Here is a 24,604-nt window from a genome sequence, read left to right as displayed (position 1 = left end):
AGTGTTTCTGATCCTACTAACAGGTAGGTGAGACTACTAATCCTACACAGATCAATCCTTCACTTTAACAGGACAACCCTTTAAAGCAGGAAATCACAGAGAGTTCATTTCTTCCTCCAGGTGTGAGCTGTGAAGATCTCACTCCAGAGAGGAAAGAAGAGTCCGCTTTAGAGAACAGCTCTGTTACTCTGTCCTTCAGATACTCCAGAGCTGCTGCTGGAGATGATTATTTCTACTGGTATAGACAAGATCCAGGAGAACCACCACAGTTCCTCATCTCTCACACATCAGCTGGGATAATATCAGATCCAGTTCCTAGACTGTCTGCTGCAATGAGTGACAAAAACCATCGTGTGGATCTCCAGATCTCCTCTGCTGCACTGAGTGACTCTGCTGTGTACTACTGTGCTGTGAGGCCCACAGTGACAGGAAACACCAACACTCTGTACAAAAACACAACGTGTCTCTCTGACATGCTGGTGGAACATTGTCTTCATGTGCTTTAACCTCCACTAGAGGGCCAAATGATCAAGTAGTTGCTCCACTTCTCCAGCACCTGCCTTCAAATAACTGCTGCTGAGAAGAGAGTTCTAGTCACTCTGGATTAAAGAGCTTCAGCTAGTTCCTCCTGTTGATTGAATCCTTGTTGTAGAGATGGAGCGTTGGCTGTGGATCATTCTGGCTGCTCTTTTCTTTGCTCAGTCACAAAGTACAAGATGATTTGATTCCTTTTTGCATGTTGCTGTGTTTTTTACAAACTGATTACTTCTTCAAACTAGTTTTTCTTTTGATACATTTTGAATTGAACTCTTCTTTTTATGTTCTCTTCTTCTCCAGAGTGTAAAGGAGAAGACAGAGTCATTCAGACAGCAGGAGATGTCACTGCTTTGGAAGGAGATCCAGTCACACTTGAATGTTCATTTGAGACCTCTGACCCATACCCCTATTTGTTCTGGTACAAACAAGAAGTTGGTGATTTCCCAAAGTACATGCTGAAACTTTACGCAGATACAACAGATTTTGCTCCTGGGACCGACAAAGACAGATTTAATGCTGCAATCAAGGAGAAATCAGTTCCTCTGAAGATCCAGAAGCTTCAGCTGACTGACTCTGCTGTGTACTACTGTGCTCTGAGGCCCACAGTGACAGGAAACACCAACACTCTGTACAAAAACCTTTGGAGCAAACACAACACAATACTCCACAACATCCACTAGAGGGAGACATCATCAAGCAGGTGTTGCTCTTCCTCTGTGTTCAACCATCCTGACAATAAAAAGGCTGCTGTGAAGAGAACAGTGGTTCTCAAAGTGGGGTCCTGGGACCCCTGGGGGTCCTTGAACCATAGCGTGGGGGTCTGTGAAATAATTAGAATACATTTCTAATAAATGATAAATTGTGCTGAGTCATTACAAACAGCAGATCCACCATTGTTCTGATACCATCTGGTGTCTGAAGGGATATGTGAGTCTTGCTCCTGTTAATGTTCTGAAAGTGTTTCAGATCAATTAGTTGAAAAGTCTAAATGCTGTCATGTTGAGTCCACAAGGAATGAAATGACCCTCTGTTTTAAAGGATACAAGTGGGATTTACTGGATTCAGATTGAAGTGTTCTCTGTTTATCACTATGGTACAGGTCTGAAGGATTTACATTGATACCTTTTACAATACAAATAGTTCCAAGAGGAACTAAGAGTGCAAATGGTAGGAAGCATGAGCTTTAGTGATGGGAAGTTCAGCTCTTTACAGAGAGCCGGCTCTTTGAACTCGACTCCCAAAGAAGAGCCGACTCTAGGGTTAGGATTAGGATTAGGGTTAGGGTTAGGGTTAGGGTTAGGGTTAGGGTTAGGGTTAAGATTAGGGTTAGGATTAGGGTTAGGGTTAGGGTTAGGGTTAGGATTAGGGTTAGGGTTAGGGTTAGGGTTAGGGTTAGGGTTAGGGTTAGGGTTAGGGTTAGGGGTTAGGATTAGGGTTAGGGTTAGGGTTAGGGTTAGGGTTAGGGTTAGGGTTAGGGGTTAGGATTAGGGTTAGGGTTAGGGTTAGGGGTTAGGATTAGGGTTAGGGTTAGGGTTAGGGTTAGGGTTTGGATTAGGGTTAGGGTTAGGGTTAGGGTTAGGATTAGGGTTAGGATTAGGGTTAGGGTTAGGGTTAGGATTAGGGTTAGGGTTAGGGTTAGGGTTAGGGTTAGGGGTGGGGTTAGGGTTAGGGTTAGGGTTTGGATTAGGGTTAGGGTTAGGGTTAGAGGGGTTAGGGTTAGGGTTAGGGTTTGGATTAGGGTTAGTGTTAGGATTAGGGTTAGGATTAGGGTTAGGGTTAGGATTAGGGTTAGGGTTAGGGGTGGGGTTAGGGTTAGGGTTTGGATTAGGGTTAGGGTTAGGGTTAGGATTAGGGTTAGGATTAGGGTTAGGGTTAGGGTTAGGATTAGGGTTAGGGTTAGGGTTTGGATTAGGGTTAGTGTTAGGATTAGGGTTAGGATTAGGGTTAGGATTAGGGTTAGGGTTAGGGTTAGGGTGGGTTAGGGTTAGAACCAGAACCAAAGAGAACCAGAACCAAACAAGAACCGGACCGAACCAGAACCGGACCGTATCAGAACCGGACTAGAACCGGACCAGAACCGAACCAGAAATGAACCAGAACCGGACCGAACCGGACCAGAACCAAACCAAACCGAACAAAACCAGAACCGAACCAGAACCCTACCAGAACTGAACCAGGACTGAACCAGACCTGAACCAGAACTGAACCAGAACCGGACCAGATCCGAACCAGAACCGAACCAGATCCGAACCAGAACCGAACCAGAACCGGACCAGATCCGAACCGAACCAGAACCGGACCAAACCAGAATCTTGCCAGAACCAATCCAGAGCTGAACTCAAGCAAACAGAACCAGAACCAGAACCAAACTGGATCAAACATTATTAATGTCCTCAGCTTGGATGGTCTGATCCGGTTTCTCCTCTCAGTGAGTATCTGCCCGGTCTTTGAGAAGAACCCTAACCCTAACCCTCTCTGAAGGAACAGATGAAGCCACGATACACAGCCTCCCCTCCATCACCTGGATCCTGTATCCTCACATGTGATTGGCCGCATGGCCGCCATGCTGACCAATCAAAACAAAGTCCTGCTGTGAGCAGAGCTGGGGCTGAGCACTGAGAGAGCTAAGCAGGGACAGGAACTAACTGGGAGCCGGCTCTCTCTGGATGTGAGCCGGCTCTTCTGATCCACTATAAAGCATGGACTCTCAGAGCCGCAGCTTCTGATCATGACACATCACTAATGTGTTTAATCTGTGTTACAATCATGAGGGGGTCCTTGGACAGTTTCCTCACCTGTAAGGGGTCCCTGGCTCCAAACAGTTTGAGACCCCCTGGTCTAGAGTCTTCTCCCTCATGAGACATTTGTGATGAAGAGCTTCAGAAATGAATAGTTTGAACATATGAGTCTCCTCCTCCTGACTGCAGAGGAGCTTCATGACAGAGACCTGTGTGATTGAAGCTGTGATCATCAGACCAAACACAGCTCACCAAAGTGACTCCTACTGATCCTTCAGTTCCAGCATTTCTCTCTGCTAACATGGACAAACTTGCTGCTGCTGCTGTGTTCATGGTGTTAACTCTCCTTGGTGCGTATGTTTTTTATAAGAAAGCTGAGATATAAAGAGCTTTTTAAAGTATTACAGATCCACTTTAGACTTTGGTTGAGCCGTAGATCCATGAAACATTTCAAAAACACTCATTTAGATATGATCACTTCTTCACAGATCCCTGCTGACTAAAGAGCTCACAGCATCATTAGTTTGCACTAAAGAGATCCACTGTGTGATGTCTTTAAACCAAAGGATTCCTGATGTTGTGTTGATGATCATGTATTTTTCCCTCACTAGGTAACACCTTGGAGGATGATATTACTGCCAGCAGTGCTGAAGTGTTGTCATCAGAGGGTGATGATGTTACTCTGTCCTGTAACTACTCAGTTAAAGCTAATGATCTCCAGTGGTATCAACAGGATCCTGGATCACCTCCTAAGTTCCTTCTCCTGATCACAAACACTCCAGACCCTTCTGTGGTGACAGCTAAACCTCCACACCCTGGACTGACTGTGAACCTGAATGAGGAGAGAAATAGAGTCAACCTCCAGATCTCCTCTGCTGCACTGAGTGACTCTGCTGTGTACTACTGTGCTCTGAGGCCCACAGTGACAGGAAACACCAACACTCTGTACAAAAACACAACGTGTCTCTCTGCTAACAGCTTCTGCTTGTGTTGATACTTTTACCTCCACCAGAGGGAGACATCATCAAGTAGTTCATACTCCACATCAACACTGAGTTCATCCATTGGCTCATTCTGAACTGCTGCTGAGAAGAGAAGTACTGTCACACTGACAGACTGACAAACTTCAGCTAGTTCCTCCTGTTGATTGAATCCTTGTTGTAGAGATGGAGCGTTGGCTGTGGATCATTCTGGCTGCTCTTTTCTTTGGTAAGATAACTCCACATGTTTCCTCCCAGAACACTTGACCTTTCTACAGAGCTACACATTTACTGATTTGATTGAAGTGACCTGGACAAAAAGCAGAAAAGGATATTTCTTCAGTATTTCTCACTTTGCAAACGTCACTAGTATTAACCTCCATGAGTCAGTTGTTACCATAGCTATTCCATCATGCTATTCTTTGTGTCTGTGTACCTCTAGGGTCAGCTAATTCTTCAAACCTTCTGTTTGTTCTCCTTCAGTCAACTGTTTTTATTATTCATCTCTTCCTCTGCATGCTCTGTTCCTCTTCAGGGTGTAAAGGAGAAGACACAGTGACCCAGCCAGCAGAGGATGTTGTTGCTTCTGAAGGAGATCCAGTCACACTTGGCTGTATGTTTGAGACAACTAGAACGAATCCCTATTTGTTCTGGTACAAACAAGAAGTTGGTGATTTCCCAAAGTACATGCTGAAACTTTATGCAGATACAACAGAATTTGCTCCTGGGACCGACAAAGACAGATTTAATGCTGCAATCAAGGAGAAATCAGTTCCTCTGAAGATCCAGAAGCTTCAGCTGACTGACTCTGCTGTGTACTACTGTGCTCTGAGGCCCACAGTGACAGGAAACACCAACACTCTGTACAAAAACCTTTGGAGCAAACACAACACAATACTCCACAACATCCACTAGAGGGAGACATCATCAAGCAGGTGTTGCTCTTCCTCTGTGTTCAACCATCCTGACAATAAAAAGGCTGCTGTGAAGAGAACAGTGGTTCTCAAAGTGGGGTCCTGGGACCCCTGGGGGTCCTTGAACCATAGCGTGGGGGTCTGTGAAATAATTAGAATACATTTCTAATAAATGATAAATTGTGCTGAGTCATTACAAACAGCAGATCCACCATTGTTCTGATACCATCTGGTGTCTGAAGGGATATGTGAGTCTTGCTCCTGTTAATGTTCTGAAAGTGTTTCAGATCAATTAGTTGAAAAGTCTAAATGCTGTCATGTTGAGTCCACAAGGAATGAAATGACCCTCTGTTTTAAAGGATACAAGTGGGATTTACTGGATTCAGATTGAAGTGTTCTCTGTTTATCACTATGGTACAGGTCTGAAGGATTTACATTGATACCTTTTACAATACAAATAGTTCCAAGAGGAACTAAGAGTGCAAATGGTAGGAAGCATGAGCTTTAGTGATGGGAAGTTCAGCTCTTTACAGAGAGCCGGCTCTTTGAACTCGACTCCCAAAGAAGAGCCGACTCTAGGGTTAGGATTTGGGTTAGGGTTTGGGTTAGGGTTAGGGTTTGGGTTTGGGTTTGGGTTTGGGTTTGGGTTTGGGTTAGGGTTAGGATTAGGGTTAGGATTAGGGTTAGGGTTAGGATTAGGATTAGGGTTTGGATTAGGGTTAGGGTTAGGGGTTAGGTTTAGGGTTAGGGTTAGGGTTTGGATTAGGGTTTGGGTTAGGGTTAGGGTTAGGGTTAGGGGTTAGGTTTAGGGTTAGGGTTAGGGTTAGGATTAGGGTTAGGGTTAGGGTTAGGGTTAGGGTTAGGGTTTAGATTAGGGTTAGGGTTTGGATTAGGGTTAGGGTTAGGGGTTAGGTTTAGGGTTAGGGTTAGGGTTTGGATTAGGGTTTGGATTAGGGTTAGGGTTAGGGTTAGGGTTAGGGTTAGGGTTAGGGTTTGGATTAGGGTTAGGATTAGGGTTAGGGTTTGGATTAGGGTTAGGATTAGGGTTAGGGTTAGGGTTAGGGTTAGGGTTAGGGTTTAGATTAGGGTTTGGATTAGGGTTTGGATTAGGGTTAGGGTTTGGATTAGGGTTAGGGTTAGGATTAGGATTAGGGTTAGGGTTAGGGTTTGGATTAGGGTTAGGGTTTGGATTAGGGTTAGGGTTAGGGTTTAGATTAGGGTTTGGATTAGGGTTAGGGTTTGGATTAGGGTTAGGGTTAGGATTAGGATTAGGATTAGGGTTAGGGTTAGGGTTAGGGTGGGTTAGGGTTAGAACCAGAACCAAAGAGAACCAGAACCAAAGAGAACCAGAACCGAACAAGAACCGGACCGAACCAGAACCGGACCGTACCAGAACCGGACCAGAACCGAACCAGAACCGAACCAGAAATGAACCAGAACCGGACCGAACCAGAACCGGACCGAACCAGAACCGGACCAGAACCGGACCGTACCAGAACCGTACCAGAACCGAACGAGAACCAAACTAAACCGAACCGAACCAGAACCGAACCAGAACCGAACCAGAACCCTACCAGAACTGAACCAGGACTGAACCAGAACTGAACCAGTACCGAACCAAACCAAACCAGAACCGAACCAGAACCGAACCAGAACCGGACCAGATCCGAACCAGAACCGAACCAGAACCAAACCAGAACCGAACCAGAACCGAACCAGAACCAAACCAGAACCGGACCAGAACCGAACCAAACCAAACCAGAACCGAACCAGAACCGAACCAGAACCGGACCAGATCCGAACCAGAACCGAACCAGAACCGGACCAAACCAGAATCGGGCCAGAACCAATCCAGAACTGAACTCAAGCAAACAGAACCAGAACCAAACTGGATCAAACATTATTAATGTCCTCAGCTTGGATGGTCTGATCCGGTTTCTCCTCTCAGTGAGTATTTGCCCGGTCTTTGAGAAGAACCCTAACCCTAACCCTCTCTGAAGGAACAGATGAAGCCACGATACACAGCCTCCCCTCCATCACCTGGATCCTATATCCTCACACGTGATTGGCCGCATGGCCGCCATGCTGACCAATCAAAACAAAGTTCTGCTGTGAGCAGAGCTGGGGCTGAGCACTGAGAGAGCTAAGCAGGGACAGGAACTAACTGGGAGCCGGCTCTCTCTGGATGTGAGCCGGCTCTTCTGATCCACTATAAAGCATGGACTCTCAGAGCCGCAGCTTCTGATCAGGACACATCACTAATGTGTTTAATCTGTGTTACAATCATGAGGGGGTCCTTGGACAGTTTCCTCACCTGTAAGGGGTCCCTGGCTCCAAACAGTTTGAGACCCCCTGGTCTAGAGTCTTCTCCCTCATGAGACATTTGTGATGAAGAGCTTCAGAAATGAATAGTTTGAACATATGAGTCTCCTCCTCCTGACTGCAGAGGAGCTTCATGACAGAGACCTGTGTGATTGAAGCTGTGATCATCAGACCAAACACAGCTCACCAAAGTGACTCCTACTGATCCTTCAGTTCCAGCATTTCTCTCTGCTAACATGGACAAACTTGCTGCTGCTGCTGTGTTCATGGTTTCAGTCATTTTCAGTATGTGTGAATGTTTGATAAGAAAGATATCTAACTTTGAAAAGAACTCTACTGATGACATTTTGTATGTTAAAGTTAAGATAAGTTATGCTTTATGAAAAGAGTTCATTTCAGTAACATCTGATGAAGATTCAATTGATGCACTGCCTTGTGTCTCCAGGTGTGAGCTGTGAAGATCTCACTGCAGAGAGGAAAGAAGAGTCCGCTTTAGAGAACAGCTCTGTTACTCTGTCCTTCAGATACTCCAGACAAGCAACTGCTGCAGATGAACTTTACTGGTATCATCAAGATCCAGGAGAACCACCACAGTTCCTCATCTCTCACTTAGGGACAGGAACACCATTATCAGGTCCAGTTCCTGGACTGTCTTTTACAGTAAGTGGGGATCGTGTGGATCTCCAGATCTCCTCTGCTGCACTGACTGACTCTGCTGTGTACTACTGTGCTGTGAGGCCCACAGTGACAGGAAACACCAACACTCTGTACAAAAACACAACGTGTCTCTCTGACATGCTGGTGGAACATTGTCTTCATGTGCTTTAACCTCCACTAGAGGGCCAAATGATCAAGTAGTTGCTCCACTTCTCCAGCACCTGCCTTCAAATAACTGCTGCTGAGAAGAGAGTTCTAGTCACTCTGGATTAAAGAGCTTCAGCTAGTTCCTCCTGTTGATTGAATCCTTGTTGTAGAGATGGAGCGTTGGCTGTGGATCATTCTGGCTGCTCTTTTCTTTGCTCAGTCACAAAGTACAAGATGATTTGATTCCTTTTTGCATGTTGCTGTGTTTTTTACAAACTGATTACTTCTTCAAACTAGTTTTTCTTTTGATACATTTTGAATTGAACTCTTCTTTTTATGTTCTCTTCTTCTCCAGAGTGTAAAGGAGAAGACAGAGTCATTCAGACAGCAGGAGATGTCACTGCTTTGGAAGGAGATCCAGTCACACTTGAATGTTCATTTGAGACCTCTAGTGGGAGTCCAACTTTGTTCTGGTACAAACAAGGAGTTGGTGATTTCCCAAAGTACATGCTGAAACTTTACGCAGGTACAACAGAATTTGCTCCTGGGATCGACAAAGACAGATTTAATGCTGCAATCAAGGAGAAATCAGTTCCTCTGAAGATCCAGAAGCTTCAGCTGACTGACTCTGCTGTGTACTACTGTGCTCTGAGGCCCACAGTGACAGGAAACACCAACACTCTGTACAAAAACCTTTGGAGCAAACACAACACAATACTCCACAACATCCACTAGAGGGCGTCTCTCTCTCTCTGGTAAACTTTGACAGAATGTTCTAATAAAGATCAGATTGCTGTTGTTTGATAAGATAAGATAAATTAAGTTCTGACTTTGGTGTTTTTAAAATAATGATATCAACTCTGTCATTTGTGATGTTAAATGTATGTAACTACATAAAGTAATAAGATGTAGTGTTGAATTTAACCAGGTTATTACACGTGTAATAACAGTGTTTCAAACTGAGAGACTGTTCAGAGACAGGTTGATAGGAGCCTCTCCTCCAAACTGTGCTGCTGATCTTTTAACCTCCACCAGAGGGCGTCATCATCCAGAAGGGATGCACTTTGTGAGCACTGAGTTGAACCTCTCTCCAATAATAAGAAGTGCTGCTGAGGACACAGGTACTGTCACAGTGAACACTGAGCTCCAGCTCGTTCCTCCTGTTGATTGAATCCTTGTTGGAGAGATGAAACGTTGGCTGTGGATCATTCTGGCTGCTCTTTTCTTTGGTGAGAGAGAAAACATGACATGTGTGACCTTCTGTTTTAGCTGAAGGGAACACGTTCAGCTTTAAAACCTTCAGTTTGAACTGTTTTACTTTGAACCTGTCTTTGATGTTTCATGGTTCCCTTTCAGAGTTTTTAAATGTCCTCTTTTAAAGTCTTTCTTCTGCCCGGTGTCAGGATGTCTTCATGTCTGCTGTGAAGCACTTTGATTTCCTTGTTGCTGATATGTGCTTTATTAAATAAACTGGCATTGACGTGTTAAACATTAACTGCTTGATTAAGTTTGATGGATCAATAGAAGGAAAATAATTCTGTCAGCATGTCTCTCTGTAAAACTCCTTTTCTTCACTTTATTATTGAGAGTTCAAATCCTGAATATTAAACATGTCTGTGTTTCAGACGGTCTAGTTTGGGGATTCTTTAAACCTTCTGATGTTTCTCCCTGAAAATCTTTGAATTCATCTCTTCATCTGTTTCTGTTCTCGTCTCCTCAGAGTGTAAAGGAGAAGAGAGAGCGACCCAGCCATCAGGAGAGGTCGTTGCTACTGAAGGAGACAACGTCACACTTGAATGTACTTTTGAGACAACTAGAACGAATCCCAGTTTGTTCTGGTACAAACAAAAAGTTGGTGATTTCCCAAAGTACATGCTGAAACTTTATGCAGATACAACAGAATTTGCTCTTGAGTTCGACAAAGACAGATTTAATGCTGCAATCAAGGAGAAATCAGTTCCTCTGAAGATCCAGAAGCTTCAGCTGACTGACTCTGCTGTGTACTACTGTGCTCTGAGGCCCACAGTGACAGGAAACACCAACACTCTGTACAAAAACCTTTGGAGCAAACACAACACAATACTCCACAACATCCACTAGAGGGAGACATCATCAAGCAGGTGTTGCTCTTCCTCTGTGTTCAACCATCCTGACAATAAAAAGGCTGCTGTGAAGAGAACAGTTGTCACTCTGAATGATGAACATCAGCCTGTTCCTCCTGTAGATTCAAACCTGGTAGAGATGGGGCGTTGGCCGTGGATTATTCTGAGCGCTCTTTTATTTGGTGAGATAGAAAGATTTCTAAACATTGATGTAAACTGGGGTTCAGAGCACAAATCTCTGAACAGCTGAGATGGTTCACAGCAACACTGTACATTTGACAGTTTGCACTGATTAACAGTGTTAGTATAACTGCTTCATTTCCTCTACTTTACAGGGTTTATAACTGCAGACACAATCTCTCCTGTCAGAGAAGAAGTCAGAGGAACAGAAGGACAACCTGTGACACTCTCATGTAACTATCAGACAACAGATGATTATGTTCTCCTCCACTGGTACAGACATCAGTCTGACCTTCAGGCACCTCAGTTTATACTCTGGAAAGGAGCGAGATCACGGAGTGACTGGAAATATATTCCAGACACACGATATGAATCTGAAACAACAAGAAGCTCAACTGAACTGACCATAAAGAAGCTAACCCTGGCAGACACAGCTCTCTACTACTGTGCTTTAGACACACAGTGATACAAAGTGTAGAAGAGGCTGTACAAAAACCTGAACACAGATATCTGACTGCTCTTCAAGAGGAGGGAAGTGGTATTCAAACCACAGCTTCATATCAGAAGGATTGTGTTTTATCAGAGTCACTGTGGTTCCAGCTGCTCATCACACACTGAGTAGAGAACGTAAAGAAAGACATAGTGTCAGCTCTCATCTTCACTTTCTCTCCCTGGCAGCTAAGAGTCAGTTAGAGGAATGCTGAGGTACATGCATTTATTTCTAGCAGGTTAGATTACTGCAACGGTCTGTTCACAGGACTCTCAAAACAAGTCGTTCATTGGCACTAACACAGCCCCATACCTTCACAGATGTGTAAGTTACCCATGTCATTGGCACTAACACAGCCCCATACCATCACAGATGAGTAAGTTACCCATGCCATTGGCACTAACACAGCCCCATACCATCACAGATGTGTAAGTTACCCATGTCATTGGCTCTAACACAGCCCCATACCATCACAGATGAGTAAGTTACCCATGTCATTGGCACTAACACAGCCCCATACCATCACAGATGAGTAAGTTACCCATGTCATTGGCACTAACACAGCCCCATACCATCACAGATGAGTAAGTTACCCATGTCATTGGCACTAACACAGCCCCATACCATCACAGATGTGTAAGTTACCCATGTCATTGGCACTAACACAGCCCCATACCATCACAGATGAGTAAGTTACCCATGCCATTGGCACTAACACAGCCCCATACCATCACAGATGTGTAAGTCACCCATGCCATTGGCACTAACACAGCCCCATACCATCACAGATGTATAAGTTACCCATGCCATTGGCACTAACACAGCCCCATACCATCACAGATGTATAAGTCACCCATGCCATTGGCACTAACACAGCCCCATACCATCACAGATGTGTAAGTTACCCATGTCATTGGCACTAACACAGCCCCATACCATCACAGATGCTGGCTTTTGAACTTTGCATCCATAACAGTCCGGATGGTTCTTTGTCTCTTTGGCCTGGAGGACTCGACGTCCACTAATGTGGACTCGTCAGACCACAGAACACTTTTCCACTCAGTCCATCTTAGATGAGCTCGGGCCCAGAGAAGCCGGCGGTGTTTCTGGGTGTTGTTGATAAATGGCTTTTGCTTTGCATAGTAGAGTTTTAAGTTGCACTTACGGATGTAGCCCCGAACTGTGTTTACTGCCAGTGGTTTTCTGAAGTGTTCCTGAGCCCATGTGGTGATATCCTTTACACATTGATGTCGGTTTTTGATGCAGTGCCGCCTGAGGGATCGAAGGTCACGGGCATTCAATGTTGGTTTTGGGCCTTGCCGCTTACATGCAGTGATTTCTCCAGATTCTCTGAACCTTTTGATGATATTATGGACTGTAGATGATGAAATCCCTAAATGCCTTGCAGTTGTACGTTGAGGAACATTGTCCTTAAACTGTTCGACTATTTTCTCACGCACTTGTTCACAAAGAGGTGAACCTCGCCCCATCTTTGCTTGTGAATGACCGAGCAATTCAGGGAAGCTCCTTTTATACCCAATCATGGCGCCCACCTGTTCCCAATTAGCCTGTTCACCTGTGGGATGTTCCAAACAGGTGTTTGATGAGCATTCCTCAACTTTCTCAGTCTTTTTTGCCACCTGTCCCAGCTCTTTTGGAACGTGTTGCAGCCATAAAATTCTAAGTTAATGATTATTTGCTAAAAACAATAAAGTTTATCAGTTTGAACATTAAATATCTTGTATTTGGAGTGTATTCAATTAAATATAGGTTGAACATGATTTGCAAATCATTGTATTCTGTTTTTATTTATGTTTAACACAACGTCCCAACTTCATTGGAATTGGGGTTGTATAACTGGCTGCACAAAACGAACATGGTCTGAACTGAGTGAGAGGTCTGTTCTTGGAGAACGTCTGTCATGGGCACATATTTAACAGTCAAAAGGACAAAGCCCATAAACCCAGAGAATCAGTCCATCCAATGTCTGGTATTTCTCTCTCATTCTGACACTTTGTAATCTCAGATGTTAAATAACTTCTGAATTTGCAGTGTGTCCCTCCTGGTTCAAATCTGTAAGGCTGTTGCATTGGGATTTCCCTGGTCAGCCACAGTCCAGTTTCACATCAGTGGAATAAATTCATGATCAAATGCTTTGGAAGAAAGCAGTAATTGGGCCCTTAAATGCTGATGGTCCAGTTTGGTCTCACTTTGTAACTTCTTCATGTTCAGCCCTCCATCCCCTCAGAACAAGTGCTCTGTTGCTTTATTGTTGTGCTCTAAGATGGAAATGAAGACATGTTCTATCTCTGGATGCAGAAATAATCCCACTGAATGAACTGACAGACAATCTCAAAGCTTTTTCTCTGGCCCGCCCATTTCCCCTTGCCTCAACCAATGAGATGATCTCTCTCACCAGAGCAGAAATGATGGAGGATGTAAAATCCCACTCAGCTTCATGTTGAGGGAACGCCTCTGCAGCAAGGAGGCGTCTTGGCTTTAACATCCTGGAGCAGTGGAAGAACATCATCATCATCATCTGTTGGAACTCTGAAGACATGTTCCTTTACTCCTTTCTACTTTTCTATCACTTTATAGGTGAGTGTTACAAAAAGCTTCTGACTGTAATTTCACCTGCTGTATCAAACACATATCTGATCAACAATGTGTACGTGCAGATATTTCTGTGTGAGCTACATTTTCAAGAGACAGAAGAAGACTTTTAGTTTAGGAAGAAACTCACAATGATCAAAGAAAACAAATGAAGGAAGGAACTGTTTCTGAAGTCTCTTGATGTGGCTAACAGACTGACATGAACAATACTCATTTTACAGCCCTGGCCTCCATGGTCACTATAAAACCAGAATCAACTGAAGAACATGTTGAAGAGGGGAGAAACATCAACCTGACCTGTTCATATGAAGGTCTTATCAACAACATCCAGTGGTACAGACAAAACCAGGGAACCAGACCAGAGTTCCTGCTCTACATCACAGAGGACAGATCCATTCATCCACCTGACTCTGGTTTCTTAGCTGACATTAACAAAGAGGAGAAACGTGTAGATCTGGAGATCTCCTCTGCTGCACTGACTGACTCTGCTGTGTACTACTGTGCTCTGAGGCCCACAGTGACAGGAAACACCAACACTCTGTACAAAAACCTTTGGAGCAAACACAACACAATACTCCACAACATCCACTAGAGGGAGACATCATCAAGCAGGTGTTGCTCTTCCTCTGTGTTCAACCATCCTGACAATAAAAAGGCTGCTGTGAAGAGAACAGTTGTCACTCTGAATGATGAACATCAGCCTGTTCCTCCTGTAGATTCAAACCTGGTAGAGATGGGGCGTTGGCCGTGGATTATTCTGAGCGCTCTTTTATTTGGTGTGATAGAAAGATTTCTAAACATTGATGTAAACTGGGGTTCAGAGCACAAATCTCTGAACAGCTGAGATGGTTCACAGCAACACTGTACATTTGACAGTTTGCACTGATTAACAGTGTTAGTATAACTGCTTCATTTCCTCTACTTTACAGGGTTTATAACTGCAGACACAATCTCTCCTGTCAGAGAAGAAGTCAGAGGAACAGAAGGACAACCTGTGAAACTCTCATGTATCTATGAGACAACATCAGATTATCCTGAGCTCCACTGGTACAGACATCAGTCTGACCTTCAGGCACCTCAGTTTATACTCTGGAAAGGAGCGAGATCATATAGCAGTTCCAAATATATTCCAGACACACGATATGAATCTGCAACAACAAGAAGCTCAACTGAACTGACCATAAAGAAGCTAACCCTGGCAGACACAGCTCTCTACTACTGTGCTTTAGACACACAGTGATACAAAGTGTAGAAGAGGCTGTACAAAAACCTGAACACAGATATCTGACTGCTCTTCAAAGAGGAGGGAAGTGGTATTCAAACCACAGCTTGATATCAGAAGGATTGTGTTTTATCAGAGTCACTGTGGTTCCAGCTGCTCATCACACACTGAGGGAGGACCAAATACACATTCATGAATAACCTACTGGATGAACCTTCAAAGACAAACCACAAACATGTCAAATAAACTTCTCCCAGAGTTCACTCTGCTCAGCACTCTGTCTGAAAACACTAAATCATTACGGTCTAATACTTCAACATCTCAAGATGATTATTGCTGGTTCTAAATCAACGTGTGCAATGTTTATCCAAGAGAATAATATAGTAAAGATAAAACATTTAGCTGGTGTGAGTGTCCTCCTGAGATCAATGAGCATATCTTTGGTTGTTGATATGTTGAGCTGCAGGTAAGACTCCTCACACCACTGTACAGACTGATCAATGACCGGGCCGTGGCTGGTCTCATCATCGTGAACCAGACTAACAACAACAGAACCATCTGCATCTTTTAGAATGGTCCTATTGTTACATCTGCTCTGGCACATGTTTGTATAAAGGATGGACAGTAGAGGAGACAGCAGGAACCCTCGTGGGGAGCCTGTAGAGGAGCACTCGGGGTCAGACAAGGAACCGTTTACGCTCACTCTGTGTGTCCTGTTAGTTCCAAAGTCAAGGATCCAGCCCACCAGACTGTTCCTGAAATCAAACTCATCTAAAGCCTTGGAGCTGAAATGGGGGGTTGGATGGTATTAAAAGCAGAGGAGCACAAACAAGAGTCCTGGCATGAGTCCATTACCATCCAAAGGTCTGAGAAGCTTGTTCAGCAGAGTGACTGCAGCATCCTCTCCTCCTCTGTGAGGCCTGTATGCAAACTGCATGGGATCCAGTACATGTTCAGCTTGCCTCAGGATCTCAGACCTAACCAGTTTCTCTAAACCTTTCATAAATACTGAGGTCAGGCTGTGATTGGTTACAGCTGTTAGTTGATGGAATAACTCAGGGCTGAGAATGAGACCTGTCACTGTGATCAGGCTCCTCCTCCTAATCCTCCAACTTAGTGTTGATGTAGACTCAACAGAGAGATCACAGCCTTCTTTAGACTTGCTGTAGCTCAGAGTTATTAACACTGCAGATATGATGCCTCTGTTTATCTCAGTGTTGCTGGCTGCTGTGTGTCTTGGTATGAACTCTAACTCTGTTTATTTGATATCATTCCAGCACTGACATCAATCTTTAACACTGATCTAATATTACTTGTTGCTGTTTAACAGAATGCAGAGGACAAAAAGACAACGTGCTGCAACCAGAAGGAGATGTGACTGCTCCTGAAGGAGAGACAGTCACACTGAGCTGTCAATATACCAGCAGCTTTTCAAATAGTTATCTCTTCTGGTACAAACAGGAGGGAAACAACAGCCCCACATTCATCCTGAGTCGCTTCAAAGGAGATGAAGGAAACACACCAGATGAGTTTAAGAAGAGATTTTCCTCCACACTGAATTCCTCGTCCAACTCAGGATCAGTTCCTCTGAAGATCCAGAAGCTTCAGCTGACTGACTCTGCTGTGTACTACTGTGCTCTGAGGCCCACTGTGACAGGAAACACCAACACTCTGTACAAAAACCTTTGGAGCAAACACAACACAATACTCCACAACATCCACTAGAGGGCGTCTCTCCCTCTCCAACTTAAATTGAGTGTGGTGATGGAGACTAAATCATGAGTGTATTTTTCTGTCGATGTAAAAAGGGAAATGAAGAATGGTTCAAACACAGAGCTACAGAAGGTTTTGTTGTGTATTGAAAAAGCAGTTTTTCAACAATTGAACAATGATCTAATGATAAATGACTGTTCTGATGTCTTCCAATCAGGATTCCCATCACAGCACAGAGACCGCTCTTGTCAAGGTCCTCAATGATATTCATTTAAACACAGACAATGGCAGAATTTCAGTTTTGGTATCACTTGATCTCAGTGCTGCTTTTGATACGGTTGAAGGAAGCTTTGTTTGGTGACTTTATTCATGACTGAGTTCAGAGACGACATGCAGGGAAGGATAAACAAAGACTAAAAGAACAGATGATGGAGGATTAACAGAACTGAGACGGTGTTCTCAGATTACTGATGTTTCTTTTTTTTAATTCAATACAATTTATATAGAAATGATCAATATAATACAGGTGATCTATATATGAATTTATATATAGAACGTTAACGTCCCTCTTGGTGACTGAAGCCTGAATATAAAAACAAAGCAGCTCCTTGGTGTCTGAACTCTTCTCACTCAGAGCGTCTGATGGGATTATTATTTCATCTGTGCAGCCCTGCCGTCCCTCCTCTGGAGCCTGTGGATCTCTCTGTGAGGCTCTGCAGGCTCATGCCCTTATATGGGCTGTGGTAGGGTGACCCGGCCGTGAGGCGATCGTCCAGCGGAGCAGTGACCAGAAATGAGGCTTCGAACTCAGTATCAAAGTTTACACACAAAGTTTATTCATGCAGCATGAGAGAGAAGTTACAGCATACTCAAGAGCATCTGAAGTTCTCCGCTGAGTGACAGAGATGATCAATACTTTATAGTTCTTCAAACATAAGGGAGGAAAAAGGGAGGGGGGAAAACATGTGTACGTATGACCTTTAATACAGTTGTTCATATGTAAGGAAAAACAAAAGAAAGGGGGGGAAAAAGGGGGGGGAACAGGTGTGGGTGAATTGCAATCAAGGGTGAGACAAAGGTCATGTCGGGTAAATACAATACTCAGGAAGCAACAGAGACATTTACCTTAGTCTAGTGATTTTCAAAAAGCACACGTCTGCACATATTCCTATTCATCTTATGACATTTGGTTATCAAAAGCACATATCAACAATTCTTAAAAGCGTACGTCGGCTTTTTTACCTAACAACACGTTTAGCATAGTTACCAAAAATCCCCTTCGCTTACCTTTAAATGTAATATAAAGCTAGGATTGGTTCTTTGATCTTTGCAATACAACTTATAAATAGATGAACTTTTCCACCTCTAAGCTGAACCTACATTGAATCTTGCAGAAGCTGGGGCTCTGACCTCAGTCTCACCTTTATTCAGAGATCTGCACAGATCTCTGGCCTTATGCCTTACTATTTGCTGGTTTCTTCAATAAAACATATAAAATGAAAAACATATGAATATAATTGTTAAAAGAAGAATACATGAGCATAATAAGAAAAACATGATTATATTTAAGGAAAATGCATGATTATAATAGAGGATATTAATCAAGATTCCACAGGGCGTTAAAGAGGAGTACACCTGTGAGTTTCAAACGGAGGAGGACATTGATCACTTTGAGCACACAGGTGAGAAGGACTCTGCAGGGTAAGAAGTATTTAAGAGACTCCAGATCACAGTCAGTTCAGTTTGTTTACTGAACACAAGATGCTGCTGCTCCAACCTCTCTGGATCACCAGGACTCAGCTGATCCTCTGTGGACACATCCTCCTCTCTGACCTCTCACACCCTGACAGAGATCAATCACTCCACCTGGTGAGAGAAGAAGACGGACAACAGAAGACATAAATCAGTGTTCACAGAGAGTCCCTTCATCAGCTGTCAGGCAGATCTGAGGCCTTCAGGATGAGCAGCAGAAACTTTGTGTTTGCACTATTTGCAGACGCATCACAGACGTGCTCCTCCGCCTGCAGCGCACTGATCAGCTGTTCAGGTCTGCAGCTTCAAAGGTGACTCTGACAGAGACAACGATGTTTACTGGGACACACGTGGACTCCTTCATGAGCCGGACTTTAAGGAGGAGAAGGAGGCTAACTGGAGAGCAGGAGAGACCCAGAGTCACCTGGTGGAGCAGGTGTGTAAACCGCGAGCTAATGCTAACAAACAGAGAAAACTACTTCCTGTCACGAGTGAGACTTGGTACCAACAGAGCCTCTGGACCTTTGGGAGTCCCCCTGGTCACAGAGGACACAGGTTCGATTCCAGCCTCCTCCTCTCTCTTCTCCCAACATCTCCCGTCTCTCTTCAGCTGTCCTGTCCATTAAAGGAGAAAAAGCCCAAAAATATACCTTCATAAAAAACAACAACAACAAGGACTGGGGGCGCCGTTGGCCTGGTGGTCTAAGAACGCGCCCCACGTACAGAGGCTATAGCCCTCGTCGCAGGTTTGATTCCAGCCTCAACCTTTTACTGCATGTCCTCCTCCTCTCTCTCCTCACCACGTCTCCTTCATCTGTCCTGTCCATTAAAATGTCCAAAAATATAACTTTAAAAAACACCAACCTGAACTGAGTGGAACGATGTACTGACCCCAGAGTCTCCAGTCTGAAGTCAGGACTCTTCACAAGATCAGAAAGATGCTCCACTCCTGAATCCTGCAGATCGTTTCCCCACAGGTCCAGCTCTCTCAGATGGGAGGGGTTGGACTTCAGAGCAGAGGCCAGAGAAGCACAGCCGATCTCTGACAAACTGCAGAGCCTCAATCTGCATAGAGAATAAATGATGAACCTTTAGAACACAATGAACCTGTTTGACATTATTTCATGTTTAAATCTGTTCAGTAAACATCTACAACATGTCTTCATAAAAAGTGAAGTCATGAACTTTAAACACTTTCAGTTGAACTCTTCAGTCAGGAGCAATCAAAGCGTTTCATCAATATGTTGGAGATGGAATAAAACATGAGTCAGCTGTTTAAGAGGCTCAGAGTCAATGAAACAGGGCAGGACTTTCCTCTGATATCAAAGGGTTAAATGTGGAACTCAACATGTTTCTGCCAGTCACTGGACTCAACCAGAGAGGAAGAAAACAGACTTTAGCACAAAGACTCTCAGAGTGGATAATATCAGCCTTATGTCTGAAATCTAGAGTCCACAAAGCTTTCACATTAGATTCATCTCAGCACAGAGGTAAAAGATGGAGTCTGACCCCACAGTCTCCAGTCTGCAGTCAGGACTCTCCAGAAAACCACACAGCTGCTCCACTCCTGAATCCTGCGGATCGTTGTGACCCAGGTCCAGGTGTCTCAGATGGGAGGGGTTGGACTTCAGAGCAGAGGCCAGAGAAGCACAGCTGATCTCTGACAAACTGCAGTCCATCAATCTGCATAAAGAATAATTGATGAACCTTTAGAACACAATGAACCTGTTTGACATTATTTCATGTTTAAATCTGTTCAGAGCTGAAGAAGGTTAAGAATGAAGACGTTTAGAAAATGGAAACTCCAAACACCTGAACTCAGCAGGATGCACGTTCAAATATGTGAAGTACAGAAACAGAGCTCTCATTAATATTACAGACAATATGCTACTACTTCAATAAAGAGTTACTGACTTCAGCTCCTCATCACTGCACGTGTTGAAGAGTCAACATCAAACCTGAGCTTCAAGTTAAAGTCTGCTGCTGTATGGTCTGTATGATGAGGACATTTAAAGAGAACAAACATCTGTATGGTCTGTATGATGAGGACATTTAAAGGGAACAAACATCTGTATGGTCTGTATGATGAGGACATTTAAAGAGAACAAACATCTGTATGGTCTGTATGATGAGGACATTTAAAGGGAACAAACATCTGTATTGTCTGTATGATGAGGACATTTAAAGGGAACAAACATCTGTATGGTCTGTATGATGAGGACATTTAAAGAGAACAAACATCTGTATGGTCTGTATGATGAGGACATTTAAAGGGAACAAACATCTGTATGGTCTGTATGATGAGGACATTTAAAGGGAACAAACATCTGTATTGTCTGTATGATGAACTCAACATTTCTCTGCCAGTCACTGGACTCAACCAGAGAGGAAGAAAACAGACTTTAGCACAAAGACTCTCAGAGTGGATAATATCAGCCTTATGTCTGAAATCTAGAGTCCACAAAGCTTTCACATTAGATTCATCTCAGCACAGAGGTAAAAGATGGAGTCTGACCCCACAGTCTCCAGTCTGCAGTCAGGACTCTCCAGAAAACCACACAGCTGCTCCACTCCTGAATCCTGCAGCTCGTTGTTAGTCAGGTCCAGGTGTCTCAGATGGGAGGGGTTGGACTTCAGAGCAGAGGCCAGAGAAGCACAGCTGATCTCTGACAAACTGCAGTCCATCAATCTGCATAAAGAATAAATGATGAACCTTTAGAACACAATGAACCTGTTTGACATTATTTCATGTTTAAATCTGTTCAGAGCTGAAGAAGGTTAAGAATGAAGACGTTTAGAAAATGGAAACTCCAAACACCTGAACTCAGCAGGATGCACGTTCAAATATGTGAAGTACAGAAACAGAGCTCTCATTAATATTACAGACAATATGCTGCTACTTCAATAAAGAGTTACTGACTTCAGCTCCTCATCTCTGCACGTGTTGAAGAGTCAACATCAAACCTGAGCTTCAAGTTAAAGTCTGCTGCTGTATGGTCTGTATGATGAGGACATTTAAAGAGAACAAACATCTGTATGGTCTGTATGATGAGGACATTTAAAGGGAACAAACATCTGTATGGTCTGTATGATGAGGACATTTAAAGGGAACAAACATCTGTATGGTCTGTATGATGAGGACATTTAAAGAGAACAAACATCTGTATGGTCTGTATGATGAGGACATTTAAAGGGAACAAACATCTGTATGGTCTGTATGATGAGGACATTTAAAGAGAACAAACATCTGTATGGTCTGTATGATGAGGACATTTAAAGGGAACAAACATCTGTATGGTCTGTATGATGAGGACATTTAAAGGGAACAAACATCTGTATGGTCTGTATGATGAGGACATTTAAAGGGAACAAACATCTGTATGGTCTGTATGATGAGGACATTTAAAGAGAACAAACATCTGTATGGTCTGTATGATGAGGACATTTAAAGAGAACAAACATCTGTATGGTCTGTATGATGAGGACATTTAAAGAGAACAAACATCTGTATGGTCTGTATGATGAGGACATTTAAAGAGAACAAACATCTGTATGGTCTGTATGATGAGGACATTTAAAGAGAACAAACATCTGTATGGTCTGTATGATGAGGACATTTAAAGGGAACAAACATCTGTATGGTCTGTATGATGAGGACATTTAAAGAGAACAAACATCTGTATGTTCTGTATGATGAGGACATTTAAAGAGAACAAACATCTGTATGGTCTGTATGATGAGGACATTTAAAGAGAACAAACATCTGTATGGTCTGTATGATGAGGACATTTAAAGAGAACAAACATCTGTATGGTCTGTATGATGAGGACATTTAAAGAGAACAAACATCTGTATGGTCTGTATGATGAGGACATTTAAATATCAGCCTTATGTCTGAAATCTAGAGTTCACAAAGCTTTCACATCAGATTCATCTCAGCACAGACGTCAAAGATGGAGTCTGACCTCAGAGTCTCCAGTCTGCAGTCAGGACTCTCCAGAAAACCACACAGCTGCTCCACTCCTGAATCCTGCAGCTTGTTTTCTACCAGGTTCAGGTGTCTCAGATGGGAGGGGTTGGACTTCAGAGCAGAGGCCAGAGAAGCACAGCTGATCTCTGACAAACTGCAGTCCATCAATCTGCATAAAGAATAAATGATGAACCTTTAGAACACAATGAACCTGTTTGACATTATTTCATGTTTAAATCTGTTCAGAGCTGAAGAAGGTTAAGAATGAAGACGTTTAGAAAATGGAAACTCCAAACACCTGAACTCAGCAGGATGCACGTTCAAATATGTGAAGTACAAAAACAGAGCTCTCATTAATATTACAGACAATATGCTGCTACTTCAATAAAGAGTTACTGACTTCAGCTCCTCATCACTGCACGTGTTGAAGAGTCAACATCAAACCTGAGCTTCAAGTTAAAGTCTGCTGCTGTATGTTCTGTATGATGAGGACATTTAAAGAGAACAAACATCTGTATGGTCTGTATGATGAGGACATTTAAAGAGAACAAACATCTGTATGTTCTGTATGATGAGGACATTTAAAGAGAACAAACATCTGTATGTTCTGTATGATGAGGACATTTAAAGAGAACAAACATCTGTATGTTCTGTATGATGAGGACATTTAAAGGGAACAAACATCTGTATGGTCTGTATGATGAGGACATTTAAAGAGAACAAACATCTGTATGTTCTGTATGATGAGGACATTTAAAGAGAACAAACATCTGTATGGTCTGTATGATGAGGACATTTAAAGAGAACAAACATCTGTATGTTCTGTATGATGAGGACATTTAAAGAGAACAAACATCTGTATGTTCTGTATGATGAGGACATTTAAAGAGAACAAACATCTGTATGGTCTGTATGATGAGGACATTTAAAGGGAACAAACATCTGTATGGTCTGTATGATGAGGACATTTAAAGAGAACAAACATCTGTATGGTCTGTATGATGAACTCAACATTTCTCTGCCAGTCACTGGACTCAACCAGAGAGGAAGAAAACAGACTTTAGCACAAAGACTCTCAGAGTGGATAATAGCAGCCTTATGTCTGAAATCTAGAGTCCACAAAGCTTTCACATCAGATTCATCTCAGCACAGAGGTAAAAGATGGAGTCTGACCTCAGAATCTCCAGTCTGCAGTCAGGACTCTCCAGAAAACCACACAGATGCTCCACTCCTGAATCCTGCAGCTTGTTGTTACTCAGGTTCAGATCTCTCAGATGGGAGGGGTTGGACGTCAGAGCAGAGGCCAGAGAAGCACAGCTGATCTCTGACAAATTGCAGATCCTCAATCTGCATAAAGAATAAATGATGAACCTTTAGAACACAATGAACCTGTTTGACATTATTTCATGTTTAAATCTGTTCAGAGCTGAAGAAGGTTAAGAATGAAGACGTTTAGAAAATGGAAACTCCAAACACCTGAACTCAGCAGGATGCACGTTCAAATATGTGAATAATTTTGTATTTCATATTTCTGATCTTCTGATTGTTTAAATCTTTTATCTTTTTTTTAAAATAATTTTTATTTTTCAAAAAGCAGGTAGAAATCACAGTGTAGTTCCATACAGTGGTTTTTTGTTTTTCTTAAACATCCATGAACAGGAACACCCCCCCCCCCTCCCACAAACTTGTTGTACAGTGAGACAGACAGGTAGGAACATACATGTATATACCTAATAACCACAGTGACAGCCAGTAAAGACCGACAGGTTTAAAATAACTCTTTTATCTTTTGTTGTTTTTATTCTTAATTCTTCTTGTTGTTTTATTTCCTTTTATCTGTTGGCGGTCATAATCTTTTTATCTACCTTTATATCTCTCTCACTTCTTATTGCTGTTACTTCCTTGCAGTTTTCTATTCTTAACCTTTTAGTCATTGTCCTCCCTCACATTTCTCTTTTATTGTCTTTCACTTTCTTTCTTATTTGTAAAGCACTTTGTAACCCTGTTTTGTGATTGGCTATATAGATGATGATGGTTATTATCTCCATCTATACAGACTCATGTTGTTCAGCCAAACTATTAAAGCCAGCAGAACATCATTTCAGACTTTCAGAAAGAGCTTCAAGCCTCTGGTAACATGACTAGTAAGATTAAAAATGTATATAGAATATGAAAAACAGTGTGTCATTAAGCTTTAATATACCTCTGAGTGAAAAATAAACATCCATGACTGTTAAAAACAAAACTATGTTCAAAAACATTATTTG

At 42.9% G+C, this 24,604-nt stretch overlaps 2 protein-coding genes and 5 gene segments (V, D, J or C); 6 read left to right on the top strand and 1 right to left on the bottom strand.

Moving 5' to 3' along the window:
- Positions 1-486: 486 nt before the first annotated feature.
- Positions 487-1,349, top strand: LOC117826988. The segment is given in 2 exon segments: positions 487-709; positions 838-1,349. Coding segments are annotated over 2 exon segments (435 nt in total).
- A 2,030-nt stretch (positions 1,350-3,379) lies between these two features.
- LOC117826737 lies at positions 3,380-14,402 on the top strand. The gene is made up of 7 exons (XM_034703019.1): positions 3,380-3,625; positions 3,887-4,237; positions 7,937-8,125; positions 8,651-8,821; positions 10,016-10,093; positions 13,549-13,665; positions 13,902-14,402. Exons 1-7 carry the CDS (start codon positions 3,577-3,579, stop codon positions 14,270-14,272), a joined length of 1,326 nt encoding a protein of 441 aa, XP_034558910.1. The 5' UTR covers positions 3,380-3,576; the 3' UTR covers positions 14,273-14,402.
- Positions 4,253-5,302, top strand: LOC117826989. The segment is given in 2 exon segments: positions 4,253-4,484; positions 4,791-5,302. Coding segments are annotated over 2 exon segments (423 nt in total).
- Positions 8,300-9,031, top strand: LOC117826987. The segment is given in 2 exon segments: positions 8,300-8,522; positions 8,651-9,031. Coding segments are annotated over 2 exon segments (435 nt in total).
- LOC117826990 lies at positions 9,219-10,525 on the top strand. The segment is given in 2 exon segments: positions 9,219-9,524; positions 10,016-10,525. Coding segments are annotated over 2 exon segments (423 nt in total).
- A 1,624-nt stretch (positions 14,403-16,026) lies between the features above and the next one.
- On the top strand, positions 16,027-16,764 carry LOC117826986. The segment is given in 2 exon segments: positions 16,027-16,141; positions 16,233-16,764. Coding segments are annotated over 2 exon segments (441 nt in total).
- Positions 16,765-18,236: 1,472 nt separating this feature from the next.
- Positions 18,237-24,604, bottom strand: part of LOC117826736 (NACHT, LRR and PYD domains-containing protein 3-like) — a 13,049-nt gene continuing 6,681 nt past the window's right edge. The window contains exons 5-10 of the mRNA XM_034703018.1: positions 23,511-23,684; positions 22,333-22,506; positions 20,883-21,056; positions 19,877-20,050; positions 19,232-19,432; positions 18,237-18,481 (exon numbers count right to left, since the gene is read on the bottom strand). Of these exons, the coding sequence (XP_034558909.1) occupies positions 18,469-18,481; positions 19,232-19,432; positions 19,877-20,050; positions 20,883-21,056; positions 22,333-22,506; positions 23,511-23,684 (910 nt within the window). The 3' untranslated portion in view covers positions 18,237-18,468. The remainder of the gene's footprint in view (positions 18,482-19,231; positions 19,433-19,876; positions 20,051-20,882; positions 21,057-22,332; positions 22,507-23,510; positions 23,685-24,604) is intronic.

Source organism: Notolabrus celidotus, chromosome 15, assembly GCF_009762535.1.
Source record: "Notolabrus celidotus isolate fNotCel1 chromosome 15, fNotCel1.pri, whole genome shotgun sequence".
Taxonomy (NCBI): Eukaryota; Metazoa; Chordata; class Actinopteri; order Labriformes; family Labridae; genus Notolabrus; species Notolabrus celidotus.
Note: the sequence above shows the minus strand (reverse complement) of the source record. Positions and strands in the feature narration are given on the sequence as shown.